General features: G+C 39.0%; 1 protein-coding gene, 1 non-coding gene and 1 pseudogene across 2 annotated transcripts; 1 reads left to right on the top strand and 2 right to left on the bottom strand.

Annotated features, from left to right (window-relative positions):
- Positions 1–1,825: 1,825 nt before the first annotated feature.
- Positions 1,826–3,641, bottom strand: LOC127100325 (probable 26S proteasome non-ATPase regulatory subunit 3; annotated as a pseudogene).
- Positions 3,642–3,876: 235 nt separating this feature from the next.
- On the bottom strand, positions 3,877–5,328 carry LOC127100326 (protein GIGANTEA). Its single transcript, XM_051037457.1, has one exon. It carries the CDS (start codon positions 5,100–5,102, stop codon positions 4,221–4,223), a length of 882 nt encoding a protein of 293 aa, XP_050893414.1. The 5' UTR covers positions 5,103–5,328; the 3' UTR covers positions 3,877–4,220.
- Positions 5,329–11,463: 6,135 nt separating this feature from the next.
- On the top strand, positions 11,464–11,570 carry LOC127109845 (small nucleolar RNA R71). The gene has a single exon (XR_007797094.1). It is a non-coding gene; the product is annotated as a small nucleolar RNA R71 (small nucleolar RNA).
- Positions 11,571–17,485: the final 5,915 nt, after the last annotated feature.

Genomic DNA, 17,485 nt, shown 5'->3' with positions numbered 1-17,485 from the left:
GCGAGAGCTAAGATAGGCGAGACATCCACCTCGAATCTTAGTCTCAGGAGTGCGTGGTATCCATCACGTTCCATTTCCATCTTTATTAAAAAAGTATTAAATAGGAATTAAATATTTTGGGTTTTATTATGAAAATGACTTGACATTGGATCAAGCATTGATGGACGTTTAAGAGAAATTTTTGAATGAATGTTTGAGAGAAACATAATAGATAAGTTTGGATGATGGCGAGAGCTAGGGCAGGCGAGACATCCATCTCGAACCCTAGTCTCAGGAGGGCGTGGTATCCACCACGTTCCATTTCCATCTTTATTGAAAAGGTATTGAATATGAATTAATATTTTTTGAGTTTTTATTATGAAAAATGGCTTGACGTTGGATCAAGCATTTGATGAAGGTTTGAAAGAAATGGAATAGAATGGGAAGAAGAAATGGATTGATTTGTTTATTGAGAAAATACTCGACGTTGGATCGAGTCTTATTTTTGATCTTTTGGAAATGGTTGATTTTATTCTTGTGTTAGTAGCTAACTAAACAGTCAATCAATAAAAGGAATAAAACAGTAAAATTATTACATGCCAGAGGAGTGGGGGTACATTTTATCGAATGGGGATTCAAAGTACTGGAATAATTAAATCGGGCCCAAACAACAAATAATGCAATGTATGAGTGTAAGTGCAAGAAAACTGTCTCATTGTAAGAAGGCCCAAGAGTAAGCCATGTGAAGAAAATAAATAACACAACAAGTTATATTTACAAAACACTCAAAAATTAAGTTGAAAGAAACAACATCGGGACGTGCACGAATAAAAATCGGGATGCGAGGATGTGAATCAAAGTCGCATAACGCAATGACGTGCAAGACAAATGGAAATTGAAAAGCAAATAAGAAATCTAGATAATGTGGTCAAAGCCGGTTTGCACATATTGACAATAATTGAAATGTCATATGTGATTAATCAAAACGCGGCGAAATACTATCGATGTATCGATAAAAATAATCATAGATTAACAACATGGAAATTGTTGAATCCATAAATTAAAATCGATATTTAACAATTAAAATAAATAAAAGGGGTAATAAACATTAGGAATAATGAGGGGATTAAAAAGAAATGTGAAATAGAAATTAAAAAATGGTGTAAAATTAAAATATGGTGCATCCCTTTTACCAACTCCGCCAGATAGGCATCCTTGTCATATGATCTCAAGCGCTAATACATAACATAAAAAAAAACGGACCACGCCTTTTAAATAAAACACAAAGTTGAAAACACTAGCAGAACTCAAACAAATTCATCTTAACGCACATAGATCCTGTTTCTTTCCATTTTGAACATCAAAGATTTAACTGCAAGATAACCACACAAATGGAAGCTTCAAGGAAGCTAAACGGAGAAATAGAAATAGAAACTCGAAAAGGAAACTAACCGGTTGCGGCGAGATTGACCGACGGACGTAGGTAAGGTTCCGTCTGAATCGGTTTTTGATCTTCTTGTCCGCTCTTCACCACCAAGAAAAACTATGGTTTTCTTTTCTCCTTGCCGTCGATTCCTTTTTCTCTTAGTGAACAGTAACGACTCCTCTCCAAAAATTAGGGTTTTTTGTGAATAGTGATTGCTTTTTTATATATGACTCCTCTCCTCTCTGCTGTGTTGCTGTGTTTCCTCAGAGTAGTGGGAAATGTCTGGACGAAAGACGTTTGGAATTTTGTCCTTATTCCAGCTTGTGGTCCCTCTCCTCACGTCAACCTTTGTGTTAGTAACAATTGCATTTACCACTGTGAATTTTTGAAAATGTTTTAATTACACCTCAACTAACTGTGTGCTAAACCAATGTTGCAGGGCCTGTTCGGGCACGATATCGTTAACTTGGCTTCACTACGGTAGCCTTTGATATAATGCTTTCTGCATCAGCAATGGGATCTGCAGAGCTCAACCTCAACTTCTGAGCTACATCAGCCAGCGAGATGCGAGAATATGATATACTGATGTTGCGCAAACAAGTCCTAATGACATTATGACGCAGTCGAACAATCAAATTATTGGTCCCGTCTGTCTTGAAAGTGGTAGCATACTTCTCTGCAACATTCCGAAACAGCTCTAAATCACCAATCCTCACAGCATTGGTAAGTTCAAAGTATGGCCTCAAAGCTTTCTCCATTCCTTTCTGCACGAAGACAGTCTTCTCAGGAATTTCTCCTAACAGTAAATGAACTATAATGGCCCACTTGTTAACAATGAATTCGAAAACCCTGTGCTGCAACTGGTGCTTTACGAGCAGCCTGCAGGAGAGACTCATTTGCATCGGTATACTCCAACTGAATAGTCCGAATTTTCCCAAGGTAGAAGAGATAGCGACAAAACTGCTGGTTTGAATGTGCCTCCAATCGCGGAGCCTTAGACCTCAGCTTCTCTGCTTGATCATATAGGTTGTAGTGGAGGTAGTTACGTAGTAACAGATTAAGAAGTGTTTCCTGACCAAGTTCATCATGGCGCAGGGTAGCAATTCTGTGCACTGAAAGAGGTTTCCACGAATTTCAGCAAGATCTCCAGTAAGCTCATAGCTATATGAGTAATAAAAGTACAGTCTTGAGGCTATAACATCAACAGTTCTTCTATTCAAGTTCTTGAGCCGGTCAATGCTAGCTGAGGAACAGGCTTTGGCCTCTTCATATCGTTTCTGATCAATAAGAAAAAGAAGCAAAAGGAAGTAACAGTAGATTTCTAGCTCAGGCAACAAGTGTTTGGCTAGGGTTTGAATAGCTGCAGATGTTGCAGAATCCACTTCCATCTCATGATCATCAACCTTGGGATTGGGAAGATAAGAAGATAACCTAGAATGAGACTCAGAAGCTGTAGGAAGAACGTGATCGATGAACGATGAGAGAACCGGAGCTGTGAGTTTGGACCTCAAAGCAATAGTAAGGCGCACGGCACGAGAAATTCTGCGAACTTCCTTAGAGTTTGAACCAGTTTCAATGATTGATGCTATTTCCTTGAAATGATGCAATGTAGAAGGAATAGCTGCGGAAACGGAGTGAGAAGGTGTAGGGTGAGCACCAAAAGCTGAAATCATATTGAAGGGCTCATTGTCTTTGTCAATTGCATCAATGTTCATTCGTTCTTCCATAGTTAAACTTTCAACGGTTGCCAACAAACTCCATATATTTGTAAGTTGCACCGGCCACAGATATTTCACCAATAATTTACAGAATTAAATCCTTTGCAAGCAAATAAATTGGCATTCCTCCATCCAATACAAATCTCAGAGTTGGAGGCATCGCACTACTCTTTCTAGCATTATTCATAGCAATTTCATGAGCAATCTTCTGCATCTTAATGAGCTTGGCATAAACTCCATTTTCACCTTTGGAGAAAAGCTCGTCATGAGTCCCAATTTCAAAAGCACTTCCTTGTTGAATCACATCTATGAGGTCAGTTTTGTGAATTGTGGAAAGACAATGCGCAATTACAAGAGTTATTCTGCCAATCATAAATCGGTCAAGTTCTTCTTGCACCAGCTTTTTTATGACCAGTCACTGCAGCATTATAAGTTTCCACCGTTACTGCTCCTTCCTCGGCATATCTTACGGCTTCCCGGCATAGATTACTGTACCTCAATGTCAGAGACTCCTGACTATGTAATTCAGCAATACGATCATCTGATCCAGCACTACTTTTTGCAGTTTTTGTCCACCGTCTTAAGATATAATGGGATGGTAATGTAAGTACATTTGTCATAGTGAAAACAGTTAAAATGTGCCTGCAAAGAAGGCCCGAATGCTCAAACATTTGGCAAGTACAGTTAGCTCTCAATTCAGCATGGTTGAATGCAACAGTATATGCCTTGTCAACGTCCTCAAATTTTGCTCGATGATTTCCTCAACTGAATAATTATCTTCACCTCTAGGCTTCTTGCTTCCACTGAATTGGGCTTCGTGACTAACACAGACGGTCAAGACAACAAAAAGTAGACGGGAAGAGAGCTCTACAGAAGCACACGATTCTAGAAAAAGTGAATGAACCATAGTGCGAAGTTCTGCCACAGCAAGGTTTTTAGAGGCTGAACCAATGCCAAAGAGGTAACTTGCTTTTCTGTTTTGTTCTCTACTGGATTCGGGTGGAAATGTTCTCTGAAGAATGGCTTCCACTGTAGCAGCAAATATTTTCATGAGACATGCTTCTGACGGGCTTCCACGAGGAAGATATTCCAAGACCTTAAGTAAAGGTATATACAAATTCCACGACAGTATGGGCGGTTGGAGGAGGAAGCAATAGTGCAGGAAAAGCAGCCGCTGTTAAAATAGCAGTTCCATTGCGAGCAACTTCATCATCACAAACACTTAATATAACACCAGCGCCATTAGCAACAGCCCATCTTGGAGTCGAAGGCACGAGTTGAGGATGTTTCCCAGAACCACGGGAAGAGGCAGTTGACGGAGGCTTGAGTTCTCCAGCAGCATATTTGCCCATAACACCACTGCACCACCGGAAATAGTCACTTCTAATGCCTACAGGGGCAGCCAACAACATATCGGTAATCCAGGGGGACAGGGGCCTAATAGGTTTTTTCTCTTGTGCCAAAGCACTGTACCCATTAAGAGGCTCACTAGTTGTTGCAAGGTTGCCACTACTCGATTGCCTTTCCATTTTGTAAATGGGGCAATTGTAGTGAGTTAAAATACGCAAAATTTCACCACATGCCAGAGCCCACTGTTCTGAATATTCGTTCTCATTTTTAGGGCAGACTAAAGATATCAAAGAAGCAAATGGAGGACTAGTCTTATCATAGACTAGTGTGCCGTCGATAATACATGAAATAATTGGAAGTACAACTGCATGCCCATGCTCTGGATGATGAAGGACAAATGTTGCCAAAACATCATCAAAGAGGAGAATTTCCTTCGACGGGTAACGGTTGCGGATCAACTCAGCAATATCGTCGGCAAATTGCTCTGATGTAAACTGAATCAAGTACTTAACATATGCAGCAATTTGATCCTTCTTTTGCTGACCATCTTGTGGTGGAAGCCAAAATAGTGAGGAAAATTGAAGACGATCAATCCATCTTTCACTAGTAGCAGCCATAGTAGAAGCCATCAAAAGCTTCCAAATCTCAAACTATTCCCTTCTTGTTTTGCTTCTGATTATATATGAAAAGCAATTTTATCCCCAATCCATCCAAAACATGCTACCAATCAAGTAAGAAAATAATATAATTCACCATTCCAATCCCTATATTTAGAGCTAATTTCTGGAGAAATAATGAAATTCCTGAATTAGGAGGGTTAAGAGATGTAATAGTGGAGATGAGAATACTTGCGATTGTTCGAGGGTTCCATTGATTTCTTGTGCTGTTGTTGCTGCAGTTGCTGTTGAAATCGTTCCGCCTGCTGCTGCTGATGATGAAGCCGCTCAGCCTGCTGATGATGATGAAGCCGCTCAGCCTGCTGATGATGATGAAGTCGTTCAGCCTGCTGCTGATGATGAAGTCGTTCCTTCTCTTGATCATCAACTGAAGTCTTGGAAGTGGATGAAGAAAGTTGGGTTACATTTTTATCATGAACATCAGTAGTTCCACTGCGTCTTGGCATGGAACCGTCACTACCGGGCTGATGCCAACTTCTAAGCATCAATGTGAAAAACATGAAGACTAGGATCGCAACTTCCCCAAGAATCTCATCCGACATACCGTTAAAATTGTTGTCGAAAAACCAACAGTTCTTCATATTAGCATTATCCGGAACTGAACTGGAAGTTTAAACGGTGGTGGCGGTAGAGTGAATAATGAAGAGATGAGGAAGCAATTATCTACTGCTTCACTTGATTGATGATGCTGAACTATTTGCTCTATGAATGTCAAGATCCATTTGACAGAGTTTCTCTGTTCAATGATTCTCAGTGTCAAGCTACCAAGGATGCTGGTGTTATTGCTGGTCTTAATATCATGCGAATCATCAATGAGCCCCCTGCTGTTATTCTCAAACTTAGAAAACGCTTTTAGCTTGACCACCTTTCTTGCAGCATCAGCAGTGGAAAAATCCAGAGATAAATCCTTTGTTGAGACTGGTTTTGCGGTGTGCGAAGAAAATGAAACACGACGAGCCTTGCTATACACAGTAAAGGCAGTCTCTTTTAAAATAACAAGCTCACTCACTGATGGACTTGTGACTCTGAAAATGGCATCGACTGTAACTATCTGCAAGACCAATTTAGGAATACTAAACCCAGAAAGCACAGGGATATTAGACCCTGAAGCTTCATCAACAGTTGCCAAGCCACTCAATGCCTTTACAACCTGACTATGCAAGCTAGATCTTCTCTCTCTATCTGACTGTTGGATAAATTCTTGTTTGACAGCAACACTGTCCAATGAATCTGTCAGACTTGGCAAACTAACAATGGGAGTTGCATTCCCTGAATTTAGTTTAACAGATATTCTAGAGGGTTCCTCAACATGCTTCTGAACATTAGATGAAGAAAGACAAAGATCAGGTGAATTCACGTATTTATACTGCTGCCCATGCAGCAGACCTGGAGAAGTAATGAAATCATTGTTCTGACTCTCTTTGCATGCTTGCGTTACAGATATAACACTTATTGGTGCTGACAAATTCTGTGCAGGTATTACAGAAGGATTTTTGGGTTGGTGAAAAGCAACATCCTCAACAGGTTGAACATTGATATCTATAATCTGATGCCCTTCAGAGCTACCCCCACCAAGGGGAATATTCAAGTTCAGGCCTTGAAAGCTATCATAGAATGAGTCCTTGAGAGAAGCATCAACCTGTATAAGGACCCAAACCCGTTGGCCAAATTTATGTCTGGAGAGAGATGCCATCCTCCAGTATGATATGTATCTACCAGGTGACTGGGGTGCGATAAAATCAACTGCAATGTCAAGCTCCATCTCCGCGGATATACCAGAATCGGGAACCTCCAAGTCAACAGAATGTGATTCACTTAATTTGTCCCCTCCAAGTTGAGTTCCCTTGGGCCACGCTATTGTGCCATTGTTGCGCATCTGCCAGATCTTCGTGAACGGAGTAGATGGAGCCATCATTGTACCATCTATAACATTGACATCCAAAATGAACCGACTATCTAGCCTTGGCCTTGCATGCTTCCCAGCTATTTTTAAAACATGCGGTGGTATCTTTGGTATTTTCCAGCTGCAAATAGCACTCTGACAACAGACCAAATACATAAGCAAGGCGAAGTTTGTTGCAAATTTCATCTTGACATGAGCTGAACTGAGTTGGTTTTTGAATTACAGGGGCTAACTTCTGGCAGGATAGCAGTGTAGATCAGTGGTATGCTGCTGAAGTAGTCAAAATGCGACTTTTGCATTGCAGGAGGTTCATGGAGCAAGGGTGACGGATCAAACTGCTAGGTTCCTGATGCATTACTTGGCAGATTGATGTGTGGTTTGTGCCGCTTTCGAGTTTTAACTGAGGCCTGTAAGCACAATGGTCAGTTCAGGAATTTAACCGTTTTGAAATGACTTTGGTGGGTCTTAGTATGACGGTAACCGCACATATATAATCCTGTATGATATTACTAAACACTTCCAAACTCCTTTGCTTTGTCAATAAGACCAGCCCTTCCAAAGAAATGGACCATACAGGAATAATGCTCAATCCTTGGATTTATTTGCATAGACTTCTATCATTTTTCTGAATAGCAATTGTCCTTGTGCTACAAAACCAGAATGAATGCAAGCTATTAAAACTGCTACCATTGTTACATGATCTGGTTTAATATTATTATTCAACTGATGTACAATTTATTTTGCTTGTTTGGAAACCAAAACCTGCAGGTTTGAGGCCTGTTTAGATGCCGGCTATCAATGAGTGAAGGTCCTTCATCTAAAGAGATGCAAGTAACAACAACAAGCTAAATCATCCATGGCTTATCTTTTTGGAAATGGAAGGTTAGAAGGATCCTATCAAAGTAAGTAACATCGAGTGCTGCAGTGAGAGGTGAAAAGTCATAATGAGCATTGACTTTAAGCATCCATTGAACAGTTTCACGACGAGGTTGAGAGAGAGAAACAAAATCCACGGCCTTTTCTCAGATCCTCGTAATATGTTTCTTGTTGTTTCTCAAGTATTTGATACATAAACGAAATCTGGAAATGAGAACATGTATGACTGTAGTGATACTAACATGAATATGATGATTTCTATAAATGATGATCTTGATGTAATTTGAAAACCATAATCATATTTGTGAAATCCAACCAATTCATTTATCCGTTCTACGTAACCACTTTTGATTTCTCTAAAGTCAGCACAAGGAGATTGATATGCAAGAAACAGGATGGTAACAACGAAGTTGTACATCCTTAAATACCTAAAGACTTGATTTCCTTTCTTTAGTATTTTTAGCCTCATTCGGTAGAAAACTAGAGCAAAACCAAGATAGTCAAAATGCAGCATGTCATATTCAAGAGTTCTTGTAATCAAAATTAATGAAAGAACGAAACCTAACAAGTGACAATAACCATAAAGCCTCAAGTGGTCAAGAATTATCCAATATCCCCTTGTTTCAAAAGAAAAAACACCCTCAGTACAGGTGTAGACTTCCGTTGCGACAGTATTTTCTGATATATATATCTAATCCATTGAGAGTAGATGCTTGATTCCAGCGACGACCATGATTGGCCCCTCTTGAAAAACTCACATGATAATGACTCTCCCTTAAGACATGGTAAGTCACTCTAATCCAAACACAATAATCCTTGAATTTTCTTGATTACCAACGACGCGGAATGTGCCTATGTATCTAAATATGTTAACAGCTGAACTTCGCCTTGAATGCGCAAAATACAACAAGGTGCAACAATAACATAAGAGGAGACCACTTGATGCTCACGAAAACAAAAGGGGGGACCATGTTAGAGGAAACAAAATCGTGAGGAACAAAGAAAATGAATGAAATAATGATATGAATATCAGGGTCAAAATCGGGGTGTGACACACCTCAATCGATTGGCTAGTTCAGAAAAATATTTCCAATTGATTGGCTTAATGCCCCATTCGTTTGTATAGTTTTAAAAAACTTTTAAAAGAAAGTGGATAGTTTCTAAATATCTTGGCTTGACTTTAAAAACATTTTTAACAGATTAAAAAATCTTTAAAAGGACTTTTGAGTGTGTGTCTGTGTGAGAGAGAGAGACAGACAGAGAGAGAGAGAGTTACCTTAGTATCTGTCGCATCTCAAAAAATATGACCTTACGAGCGCATCGCACGCTCGCGGATGACTAGCAGAGTCGCCACTGAATTTTATTTATTCTAAGGAAAGAGAAAATAATGATAAAACCCTAAGGAAAAAGGATAAAATGACCATTGCGACCAATGCGGGTTCAGGAGTCGGTTATGGGAGAGAAATGTATTAGCACCCTTCGCATCCGTTGTACTCAACGGGAACCTCCTTATAGCTAGGGTTAAATGTTTGCTTAAGGAATGTTTGCACTTGTCTTGTTTATTAAAATATATTAAAAAAAAGATATTTATAAAAGAAAGGGGGAAAAGTTACTTTTTTAATTAGTGTGCTTGACAAGGTTTCAAAATTCTGTGCCTACGTTTTCTCACAGTGAGATGAGAAAATAAAAGCTCCGTAGTTTGTGTAAAAAATGTTTGTGGGTTGATTAAGTTTAGAAAATAATGTTAAATCGCATTTTAGAGGTTAAACATATGTCTGCATGCTCACGCGATAGATGCTTAGGTGTTTGTTTGTATTCACGTTAAATGGATCAGACCATCCTTTTATGAAAAAGAGTTTGATTTTAGATGCACAAGGATAAAAAGGACTTGATGAACTGTGATTTATTTTATGTAATGAGGAAAAGAATGATCGACTTGGGCCAAGCGTACTCTATGCCTTCAATCACTCAAATGAACGAATGTGCATTCGTTCATTTTTTATCCTAAGCTATTGTGAAAAGGTGTTTGCGGTAGACAAATGATAATTAAAACAAAGTGTTCGCTAAGCCCTAGATCATGAACGGGTGAATGTACATTCACTCATTCTTCCGTATTTAATTAGAAGTATTTTAGGAATTTAATTTAAAATAAAAGAATTATTTTTTTATCTTATTTATAAACTTTATTTTTATTAATTTTTGTTATTTAAGAAAATAAATTAAACAAACTAAAAAATGATTTTTTTTTGGCATTTTTATTATGATAATTAAAAACTAACTTAAGTTAAATTAGTGGAAAGAAAAGACTAATAATTAAAATCCAAAAAATTACTATTTTTTTGATAAACATTATTTTTATTATTTTTTTGTTTTTGTATTTTTCTAATAATAATATTTAGATTAAAAATAAAATAATAAAACAAATTACATAGTTAACTAAACAAATTACATAGTGACGTTTAATTGTTTTAGTAGGTCGACAAATTTTTTAAATTGACCCGCATCTTTGGTTTTAACAAGCCTTTGAGGGTAAGGGATAGGTGGTTTATAAGGTGGTGGAGGTACATAAGGTTCCTTCTTTTCTACGGTTTCCTTATTACTCTCTGCCTTTTCCTTAGGTTCACTTTCCTCAGTTGACTTTTCAGAGTTTTGGTTTTCTATCCTTGGGTCAGACGGTCCTTCCACTTCCGTTCCACTTCTCAGTATAATTGCATGAGCGTGGCTTCTTGGGTTAGGTTGGGGCTGTCCAGGAAATGTACCAGTTGGGGCAGCAGTAGGCGCTTGTTGTTGAGCTACTTGTGATATTTGTGTTTCCAGCATTTTGTTATGGTAGCCAGGGCATCCACTTTACTTGCTAGTTGTTTGATTTGTTCGCCAGTGTGTACATTCTGGTTTAAGAAATCTTTATTGGTTTGTTGTTGAGAAGCTATAAAGTTTTCCATCATAATTTCCAAGTTGGATTTCCTAGGGGTGTTATTATTATGTGTAGATGGGTTCGGTTTTTGATATCCCGGAGGTATAGCTGGGGCTTGATTTGGAGATTGTCCAGGTGCGTACAAAGCATTATTACTCTTATATGAAAAATTTGGATGGTTCTTCCAATTTGAGTTATAGGTATGCGAATAGGGGCTTCCTTGAGCATAGTTCACTTGATCTGCTTGGATTCCTGTCAAGAGTTGACAATCCGTAGGAGTGTGACCTTGGATTCCGCAGACCTCGCAATTCTGAGTTATAGCAACCACGGCGGTTGGAGGTGATACACTTAAACTTTCAATTTTCTGGACCAGAGCATCCACTTTTGCATTAACATGATCAAGGTTACTTATCTCGTACATGCCGGTTTTCGTTTGAGGTTTTTCCACCATTGTTCGTTCGGTTCCCCACTGATAGTGGTTTTGGGCCATGCTTTCGATGAGCTGGTAAGCATCAGCATAAGGTTTGTTCATTAGTGCACCACCTGCAGCGGCGTCTATTGTTAACCTTGTGTTGTACAAGAGACCATTATAGAAGGTGTGAATTACTAACCAGTCTTCTAAACCATGGTGTGGGCAAAGTCTCATCATGTCTTTGTATCTTTCCCATGCTTCGAAAAGAGACTCATTATCTTTCTGTTTAAATCCATTTATCTGGGCTCTTAACATAGCTGTTTTGCTTGGCGGAAAATATCGGGCAAGAAACACTTTCTTCAACTCGTTCCATGTGGTGACAGAGTTAGAGGGGAGAGATTGAAGCCATCTTCTAGCGCTATCTCTTAGTGAGAAAGGAAAAAGACGAAGTCGAATTGCCTCTGAAGTGACACCATTAGCTTTAACAGTATCAGCGTATTGGACAAATACGGATAAATGAAGGTTAGGATCCTCGGTAGGATTTCCAGAGAATTGGTTTTGTTGCACTGCCTGCAACAACGAAGGTTTGAGTTCGAAGTTGTTTGCTTCGATTGCTGGCGGAGCAATACTTGAATGCGGTTCATCTTGCGATGGAGCGGCGTAATCTCTAAGAGCACGAGTTGGTTCTGCCATCTCGGGTATCGAAGGGAAAATATTTTTGAAATCAGGAAGTTCGACAGGAGGGAGATTGTTTGCAGCACGATATTCCCGAATTCGTCGTAAGACTCGGAGATATAGTTCGATATCGTTGATTCTTAAGTAGAACGGCTCGCCTTGTGAGCGAGTATGTGGCATACAAATCAACGAAAGAAAGAAAAGAAAAAGAAACCTTAGTCTCTACAGCGTAACGGAAGAGTTACGATATCGACTAAACAAAAGTCCCCGGCAACGGCGCCAAAAACTTGATCGCGACTTTATGAGTCGAATTTGGGGTACAAACTGCAAGTGCACAGTTCTATCGCGTAGTTTTAAAAGATATCGATCCCACAGGGACTTATGAATCGATATACCGTTATCTAAGGTTACTTCGTAAAGCTAAGGTGGATAATGTTTGATTGTTTGGGGAAAAGCTAAAACTAAAAATAGAATCTAAATTAAATATTAATAAAACGGATATCGGTATGCAGTTCGTCGTAATTAGGGAATCAATTCTTTGTCGGTCTCTTGGTTTTAAAACAAATCTTTTCAGTTGACTTTATTGATTAAAAGTTTTATCTCAAACTCTCGCTCTGTTGAATAAACCATGATTTTATGTTAACGTAGCTGTCACTTATAGTTAAGTCAAAAACCACTTTTTGAAAACAATAGAATCCGTAGAAACTCTTTTTAAGAAAACACTAACCGTTTAAACACCCTTATCTCAAACTCTCGCTCTGTTGATTTAGGTTATACAATTAAATTCGAATGCTTAACTCTCGTCCTCACATTCAATCTTTAAAAATACTTTTTGGAAAAGATTAGAATTTAATTAACTCTAAAAATTGCTCTCGCCCTGATCTAGAATTAATATCCAATTTACACTGTCCAGTTAAAACCTCAAACTTTCGCTCTATTGATTTTAACCTCTTTATGTCCTTTACTCTCGTATAAAAACTTTGTTATTAAACCTGTAAACTGAGACCGTAAAAAGAGTGATTTTAATTTTAAATTTAATTAAACCGACTTAGTTTTGATCCCTTATTCCGCTTACTCTACATACCCGATATCTAGACGAATTAGCCAGACATGCTAAACGAACTTAAATAATTATCGTGCATAAACAGACTCATCTCAAGCAAATAATATAAATGAATAATAAAACAAAGCATTAAACAATAATTAAAGAACCTGAATTAAACAGTAGTCTTGAACACTCCACCAAAAGCCGGTAGGATATATTCTTGAATTCTTCAATTAACCAACAAATTAAAACGAAGGAATAAAAAAAACTAGATTCTAACGTAAGGTTAGATCCGGTGAAAAAGTACACAATAGTTTCCAGTGTAGAAACTATTATGTGAAAAACTAATTAAGTGCTAGAGAAGAAAAGAAAATAAAATTGCAAGAGAAAACAATAAAAATTTGCAAAAGCGGTATGTAAAAGGTATGCTTAAACTGCTGAAGAAAAGAAAATTGGAAAATGCCGAAATCTGGAAAAAAGCGTGGGAACGTGGAAGCCTGGAACCTCTGTAGGGTTTGCAAAGTTGCTATTTATATTGATGCTTTCCGTAACGGTTTTCAAAGCAGTCCGCGTCAAGGAGTCTTCACGTAACGGATGCATCGCCGTGGAAATAGGATTCAGCGTGTATATAGGACTCAACGTCTCTGAAGGCAGAATTGTAGGGGGATGGTGTGACGTCCGTCACACCATGTGTGACGCTCGTCACATAAGTGTATGCAGCGTGACGTTCGTCACAGCATCCGTGGCGGTCGTCACAGGCACGACGCCTGTGTCTTCTTTGGGTTGGGCTTGGCTTTTGCTATTTGTTTCTTTTCATTCCTTTTTGCACCTCCTTTTCTTCCTTTTTTACTTGTGCTTCAAATAAGACACCTGAGACAAATAGAAAGGAAATACCGCGTAATATCTAATAAAATGCAGTAAATTGAAATAAATAATAATATAATTTAATTGAATTAAGTCCTAAAATATGATATAATTTCATGTTATCAAACTCCCCCATACTTAGATCTTTGCTTGTCCTCAAGTAAAATTCAGTATAGAACTCGTTAAAGGTTTTAGCCAGATGAAATTTCAAAACACACATCAATTCGTACTAGGTTGCATGTAAACTTTGTTTAGAAGTGACTCGAGTTTAATCTTGACATTGACAACCACCGTCACAACCTAGATGACCTCACCTCATGCAAACTAGTTCAAGTAATGCCATTATAGCCGTCCTAGTTCCTTTACTCTTATTTCACCCGTTTTCATTCTAGCGAAATCACATTAAGCCCTTTATCTTTTCGCGCACGTAGTGGAGTAACCGGTTAGTGACTCTGATCCCCTTTTTAGCTTGAAGTTCTGGTACATAAGTCGGATAACTTCGTTATTCAGTCCATTGCAAGTTGCGGGGGATCGGACCGTAGTCTGCCCTACCAAGTTCAGTACCAGATACCTGCTGAACCAACTCATAATGGATCTTTCATCTTATGCTTTTGTATGATCTGCAACCTTTAGATTAAATGATCTGGTAAGGATCACCTAACTTACTTAGTGCATTTCCTGATATATTTATATTTTTTATGTTACTTTGGGAATCATTCACTTATATTCATCGGCCCTCCACGTAGTTTGCTATTAAGATGGTGCTGACTTCTTATATAAACTACTCGGGGTTACTATAAAACTAAAAGTTCAAGGGATTGGTATAATAGGTACTTATCCTGATCTAACGTGTTGAGGTTTGTTTGGAGTGTTTGGCGGTAGTAGTTTTTGTCTTAATTCGTCTTAAGTTCGATAAAATGAGCAACCTTTATACTTATTGGGTGTTGAATTTTTGTTGTGGCTCGTGAAAATTTGAGGGAATAGATAATAGAAATTGTTCACACTCGGGACTTAACTTAAAATAAATCTATATTATAATAAAAAAAATTTGTTTTTTTTTATAGGGAAATAACAATGAAAAGAAAAGTACATACTTGAAAAAGAAATGGAAGTTGAAAAAAAAAATGGAAGTAGAAAGAACAAGTTTCCCCCCCATACTTAAATTAAACATTGTCCCCAATGTTTGAAGGAAATGAAATACAATAGGGAAAGGGAAAAGAGATGACAACTAAGGCTGCCTTCCGCCTCTAGTTCTTGGACCTGGTGATCGTTGATGTACCTCTAAGTTGTCAAACCGGCTAAGCAACTCAGTGAACCGCTGGTCAGTAATTGTATTCCTCGCTTCCTGTTGTTCTTGCATTTGGCGCATTAGTTGCATCATTTCGAGATTTTGTGCTTGCATACCATCAATTGCATCCATGATGTCGTCGTTGGTTGCAGGCCTTCGTCGTCGACGACGTGAGGATGGGCCAGCTGCAGCATCGGAGCGGTTGAGCGGGACAGATTGTTGTGTAGGAGTAGGATCACCTTGTTCCATGTCTTCAAACTCGTCTGCGGGCGGGTTTGCTTGTGAAGGCTCGGTGGCTTCGGGAGCATTTAGATCATAGAGGTGGCGGTTGGGGTTTGTGACATCTGTTAGGGCCATGTTGGGTAGAACAACGCTTGGAATAGCCTGGTTGTTCACCATAAGATAATATCCTCCGCCGACTCTGTTCTTAATCAGGCGGCTGGATCGACAGTAGGTTATATCCATAAATAGGGGAGATAAAGATTCTAAAGTTTGGAGGCGGTCCCCTAGGTTTAAGCCTAGTGCTATGGTGGTGATTAATCCGCCAATTACAAAGGGTTGACGGCCTCTAGCACATAAGGTGCGGATATGATGAAATAGAAAAGAGGCAGCGTTTACCTTGGCATTCGGTTCGAAGACGCATTCGAGGAAGAAGAGTTCCTTTGCGTTGACCTTACTGTTGTTTGGTCTACCAAAAACTGTGTTCTGTAAGATGCAGATAAAATATCGGATGGTTGGGTTATGTATGTGGGAAAGAAGGAGCTTTTCCCAGTTGTAGGCATCTAGACCGAATATTTTCTTAAAAAGGGTGAAAACGGCAACTGTGTTCCAGTTTAGGTCGGGTGGGATTCTGGGGTAGACTTGACCTTCTGTGGAGAATTGTAGCATGGTACTCAACTGGTTTTGGGTTAAGGAGTACTCGGTGTTGAACATACGGAAGGTTGCGGTACCGGTTAAGAATTCGTCTTCACCGGCGGGAGTGGTGTATGCGTATGAACTTAAGAATTCTAAGGTTAGGGAGGGGTAAGTGGGTTGATTATGCGTGCACAGAAAGGTTAAGTCGGCTTGACGGAGCATCCATTCGATACCTTGGAGTAATCCTAATTGTTGTAAACAAGTAAAATCAGGATACCTGGTGGAGACGACGCCTCGCTGTTGGAAACGCTCGTATTGCTCCCTTTGATAATTTTCATCTTCGGTTCGGAAGATGTTATTTCCGAAATTCTGGTTACCCGCCATACTGATGGATGAACTGAAAGAGGTAAATTGGAAAGAAAAGAAAAGTGTTTGATAGAAGAAAGTGGTTTGTGGTGAATGAAGGAAGGTTTGGTGGGTATTTATAGGAAAAATTTTGGAAGTTGGAAAAATAGGTGGTTGAAAAGTGAATAATTGTGGGTAAATGTGAATAAATGGGGAAGGTAAAAAGTTGAAGGGGGTGTAACGTTCGTCTCCAACGGCTCCTTAACGTTCACCTAGTCTGAAGGGCGTTACGCTCGTTACAGGTGCATGACGGGCGTCACAGGTACTTAGCGTGACGTCCGTGACAGAATGTGTGACGCTCGTCACACTGTCTGTTTGGCATGGTTTCAGCTAGCGTCCTTCTGAGTGACTTGGTAGGTTATTATATATTTTTTTTTGTTTTGCTACTGATTGATTTATTCTGCAATTTAATTTCTCCTGCATGCTATTCTGCTTTGTGTAATAGTGCATATATAATTCAATAAGTCATAGGTAGCAACAGTAGAGAACATAATAGCTATTGCATAATAAAATTAAATAAATAGCTTCAATAAAATGATCATAATGTAATATTGGAAAGAAAAACAAAATTGCGAAAGGGAAACAAATGCGAACATGAATTTAAATAACATTAATGAATAATCTAACTTAAAACTAAATAACTAAGAAAATAATTGCTATCCATCTGCACGATCTCTGGCCGGAGGAGCAAAAGAGTTAACACGGTTTAGCAACTCGTGAAACTGATTTGTCATACTGCTCATGTGTCCTAGAACTTCGTGTCTCATTTCAGTAAACTCTTCTCTGAGGGCGTCTTGTTCTGACATCAAAGCTTCAATGGCGGTGTTATAATCAGTTCCGGGCATATGATGTCGGAGGTCGGATATTGCTGATTCTTCGGTCTGAACAGGCTGAGGAGGAGGGTCAATATCATAATAGCCAGATGGTGTCTGAGGGTCAGATTCAGCATAAGGGATCTGGTCATCGCAAATCTCATAGTCCTGGATGGATTCAGTGGATCTAGCAGGAGAGGGTGTTGCATTCAGATTGTAGAGCCAGTTACTGCGGTTGTGAACACTAGTCCTAGGATTGGGTAAGGTAAATAGGCAAAGAACCTGG

This window comes from Lathyrus oleraceus, chromosome 7 (assembly GCF_024323335.1).
Source record: "Lathyrus oleraceus cultivar Zhongwan6 chromosome 7, CAAS_Psat_ZW6_1.0, whole genome shotgun sequence".
Classification (NCBI taxonomy): domain Eukaryota; kingdom Viridiplantae; phylum Streptophyta; class Magnoliopsida; order Fabales; family Fabaceae; genus Lathyrus; species Lathyrus oleraceus.
Note: the sequence above shows the minus strand (reverse complement) of the source record. Positions and strands in the feature narration are given on the sequence as shown.